The sequence below is a fragment of the Gymnoscopelus braueri genome (assembly GCF_963280865.1).
Source record: "Gymnoscopelus braueri genome assembly, chromosome: 3".
In the NCBI taxonomy this organism is placed as follows: domain Eukaryota; kingdom Metazoa; phylum Chordata; class Actinopteri; order Myctophiformes; family Myctophidae; genus Gymnoscopelus; species Gymnoscopelus braueri.
Window position 1 is genome coordinate 29,980,140 of NC_137612.1, and position 5,000 is coordinate 29,985,139.

The 5,000-nt window shown below is 45.9% G+C and overlaps 1 protein-coding gene across 1 annotated transcript in view; it reads left to right on the forward strand.

Moving 5' to 3' along the window:
- Positions 1–5,000, forward strand: part of plekha6 (pleckstrin homology domain containing, family A member 6) — a 105,846-nt gene that overhangs the window by 42,249 nt on the left and 58,597 nt on the right. The window contains 1 exon segment of the mRNA XM_080425218.1: positions 1,043–1,143. Within this exon segment, the coding sequence (XP_080281344.1) occupies positions 1,043–1,143 (101 nt within the window).

Below are 5,000 nucleotides of genomic sequence, written 5' to 3' on the forward strand. Positions count from 1 at the left end.
TGATTGCACAAAACACCACCCCCCACTGCTCCCCTCCTCTCCTGCTCCCTCCCTTCATATCTCTCTCTCTCTCTCTCTCTCTCTCTCTCTCTCTCTCTCTCCTCTCTCTCTCTCTCTCTCTCTCTCTCTCTCTCTCTCTCTGTCTCTCTCTCTCATACACACACACACACACACACACACATGCAGCCTGTGAGAGGGAGCCTCTTGTGTCAGCGCAGCACAGAGCTCCCTTCAGTGAGCAAGAGAGAGAGAGAGAGAGAGAAGAGGGAGGGAACAGCAACACAAGGAGAGATCGAGAGAACGGCACTGTGAGAGGAGAGGAGAGGAGAGGAGAGGAGAGGAGAGAGGACAGAGGAGAGGAGAGGAGAGGAGAGAAGGGCAGCAGGCTCAGTGGATTCCCTTGCAGCCGTTGAAATTTTCATGGCGTCTTCTATTATTTAATCAACACAAGTAGTCCTTGTGCTCATCCTTCTCATTCCCGTCTCTTTTTCCTACACGGCACCACCGGATCTATTTTTTTTTCTTTCTTCCTTCCCCTCACCGCTCACCGTTGGATCCCAGTGTTTACGTGTGGCCGTGTGTGTGTGCATACTGTATGTGTATGTGAGTGGCACAGAGAGAGAGAGAAAGAGGGAGAGAGAGTGTGAGCCATTACCACCACTTATCGCGGGGACCACGGCGACGATAGATAATGGATATCTATTCTAGGAAACCCTCATCGTGGGATAGGGGGAGTGCGTACCTTCAAGATTTACTGCTGTCCGCTGGCCCGCAGATAGCCAGCTAGAGCCCCTCTGACAACTGCAAGGGTGCTCTCTCTCTTCCACTGTAGGTGCACATCCCAAACCTGTTCCTCTCCCATATCTCGCTTTTGTGACTGTTATTTGGTTTGGATTATAAATGCCCATGAATTGTTTTTATTCGTCTACCACTGCAACCGTATAGGAATGAGAACCTGTTCTTTAGAGGGGCGATGCGCAATGTTTTGATTTTTTCATGACTGAATACTGATCTTTTTTTCTTCTCTTTTCCCCCCGTCCAGACGATAAGGAGGACACAGTACTTGGGAGTCTGCCGTTGCTAAGCTTCCAAGTCCGGGCAGTTCAGCCATCGGACAACGTTACCCGCAAGTTTGCCTTTAAGGTCAGTAACCCCTGTTGCTCCCCTGTCATGGGGGGTGTTGTCATGTTGACATAGTACAGCCCACAGACGATATGGGTACAATTGATTCGAGATGCTCTCACATACCGTAAAATCCTGAGTTTATATAACTCTTTGAGAGTGTAAAAATTGACCCTATTGGGTACATGAGGGTACATTTTTAACCTTATGGGTCAGTTTTCCTGCTCTCAGAGCTCTCAGAGCTAGATCAACACTATGTTTTAATGTGTATGAGTTGATGTGCACTGTGGCTATTCTCATGAAAAGACATGGAACACAGTATACTAAAACAAGGACCAATGCTTGAACTCGGGTCTGGGTCGACAATCTCGACATCATTGAGGCTTTAGGAGCAACCTTAACCATTTGTGTTTGTATGTTTTGTGCGGATCTGTGACCTTTTGAAGTGAACGCTTCTCAGGTCAAAAGGTGGATTAGAAGATGTAAACTGAACTGAACCACATTTTGAGGTGAATTAAGGCTGGCTGGCTGGTTTGAATTGAAATGATTGATAGCGCCTGAGGGGAGCGGCAGGGTGCAGAGGGCGTGGAGATGATTTAAGTTAAGTCACATGGAATGATCTACTATACTGTCACACACACACAGCTCCATTGGGAATAACCTCGCGATTAGATCCTCGCCCCCTCATCGAACGCTTGGTGGCTCTTCTTGGCATGGGAAGAGTAAAACACCCACACATTGCTGTACAACTTCATTTATAGACCATTGTTTTGTTTTTCGTAGATAGATACGTGAGTGTGTGTGTGTGTGTGTGTGTGTGTGTGTGTGTGTGTGTGTGTGTGTGTGTGTGTGTGTGTGTGTGTGTGTGTGTGTGTGTGTGTGTGTGTGTGTGTATTGGCTATGTTCTGATATGTTGATGTACAGCAGGTCGTGGGGAAGGTGAGATGATAGTTGACAGGTGATATGTGTGATTGTTTATTCTTGCCTCGGGGGGGGGGGTGGGGGGGGGGGGGGGGGTGGGGGGGGGTGAGTGAATCTTCCCTGCAAGTGTTGACGTTTTGTTTGACAATGGGGCCAGTGTACGGTCAGGGATGAAATGTAATAAGCGGAGGGACCTGGCAAGCTGTCAAAACCACACATTGCCCATATTTACTTAGACTGTGCCTATTGCAGGTGTGTGTGTGTGTGTGTGTGTGTGTGTGTGTGTGCGCGCGAGCGCGAGCGCACATGCTTACACTGGACTTTGCACCACGGTGTGTACAGTCAGTCACACGCTTAGCAACAGCGATCGATTTGAACTAGACGTTCTGAGACTGAAGAGGATATTGGAAGACTCAGAGACAAACATACTGATTGTGCTTGGAGACGGGGTGTAGAGACAGAGGTTGGCACATGAGAGAGAGCTAGAGAGAGAGAGAGAGAGAGAGAGAGGGCACAGAGAGGAAGTGTTGTGAAAGAAGGAGGGAGAGCGAGAGAGAGAGAGAGAGAGAGAGAGAGAGAGAGAGAGAGAGAGCTGTCACTGTGTATCTCTCATAGCGCTGCTAGAGGGATGGAGGGAGGGGGCTGTGTGGAGCGAACGAGGCTGATGTTCCAACTTACATAAAGCTTTACTCAGCAGAAACCATCCAAGATAACCTACAGTACAAGACACACTCGTCTCATCTTCTATTATCACTGGGAATGAGCACAATCGAGCAACAATGGCTTGATTTTCTCCATCAATGCTACGGTAGTTCTGAGGCTATTTCTGTGCCCGTTCAGATCCAGTGTTCACAACGTTCTGTTTGGATCTGAATAAGCGTACTGCACATCTACAGTACATGCCAGAAATTAAGTTTTGTTTTTGGCCTGCAGGCTTGATTATTATGTGCACACTGAGTGGGAGAGAAAGCGCTTCCTCAAAAGCAGCATAATTTGGCGACTCTGAAGCCCGATTTGTACTTTTTTTTTAACGCCGGTGGCGCGCACCGAAAACAGCCGACCTAATAAGCTCACAGCGTGTCGCATTCGTGAACTTATAGATCTGCTATTTTCCGCCCGCGACGCCATCGTACGACGGAGCATACGCTTGGCATTAGGCAGATGCAAGCCGATTCAACTTCAGTATGGAGAGGGCATCAAAGTGCTTATATGTTATGGTGTTGACAGCATATTTCTCTGTTCCAGAGCTGTTATGACAGCTGTGTGTGTGTGTGTGTGTGTGTGTGTGTGTGTGTGTGTGTGTGTGTGTGTGTGTGTGTGTGTGTGTGTGTGTGTGTGTGTGTGTGTGTGTGTGTGTGTGTGTGTGTGTGTGTGTGTGTGTGCGTGCGTGCGTGCGTGTGTGTGCGTGTGTGTCTGTGCAAAGCAGTGCTTTTCACAGGTGTAGAGGGGGAACCTCTGACGTGAGTGAAGCATGACTTTTTGGGGGGGTTTTATTGGACATACGACGCAACATTGCAACTCAGTCTCAATGGATCTTGTTTCAATGCCTTGCAGGCATTGAACTTGCATGCTTATCCATAGCATCTGACAACGCCAACAAAGTGCTAGACAGTACAATGTTATAACCTTAGATACATTCTGTAGGTAGACCTTTATTGATCCCGTCGGGGAAGTTCAGTTGTCATGGCAATATAGCAGTTATGAAACAGGACAGATCCAGAGAAATGTCTTCCCTGCATACACCGACATTATCTGCATCCTATCGTCAGAGACATACTGTAGCGCCCTGATAATTAATGTTCCTTTGATCCTCAAAATATCACAAAAACTCAGGCGTTCCTATTTTGGGCATTGCTTATTATGCTTAATCCATACACATCGTACGTCAGTGTCGCGAGGCAAAAACGTCAAATCTACAAGGTTTTGTAGCTTGTACAGTACATCTGTTGTTTTCATTTTGCTAAATGTCAGGCTTAAGTGGTTAACCCATTCAATCCGGGAACGCATCTGTGTCATTTTAGCTATAACCATTTTTTATACTTTGGCTATTCAAAAATAGCAGATATACAAGCTCATAGCGCTGCACCGAGTGAGCTTGTAGATCTGCTATTTTTTGAAAAATCGTGAACATTTGTGCAAATCTTTGAATATATATGTAACTCATATATATATTTGTAACTCAAATCTTTGCTTCTGGGGGTCCCTGGAGCTAAATATTCTGAGATGGGGGTCGGCGGCCAAATACATATAATTTTGGGGGTCCTTGACATGAAAAAGTTTGAGCACCCACTGATATAGCAATATAAGTTTTTCAGAAAGTAGACATTTGTAGATGTGTTCCCGTATTGAATGGGTTAAGGGAGAAAATGTCAGTAAAACCGCAGCTAAGAAGCAGGGTAGAAGGAAGGTGTCTGTACCACGTATGAATTAAGAATAGAGTGAATCACAGTAAAGCACAAGTATATTCACTGGTTGCTTTTTGAAAGGTTCAGTCTGTTAGTTTGACTAATCCACAGCACACAGCTCTATTGTTATTATAGCTGTGAATGGCAGAGGCTTCTCAGAAGTCACTCACACATACAGTGGGGACTGCCTTATTTGAAATGTGAAACAGCACTTATTCATGATTTATGCTTGGTTGTTCAGAAAAATAAGAAAATAGGGATCTACAAACGCGCTGTGCCACGACACGTTGTGAGCTTGTAGATTGGCTTTTTTCGGCATGCGACACCATGAGCAACAACATTTAGTCTCTGTCAAAAACAGCAAAAGTAGCAGATCCACAAGCTCAAAATGCTGCGCTTTGAGCTTGTAGATCTGCAACATTTGATGATTTTGTTTGACGCTGTAGTATGATCAAGTGGGGCGTGTAACAAAAAGTTACAATATGGGGATAAGAGGTTTCTGCCCGACAGCAACAACATACTAAATCAATCCTAAGTGCCAATGACCCTGTA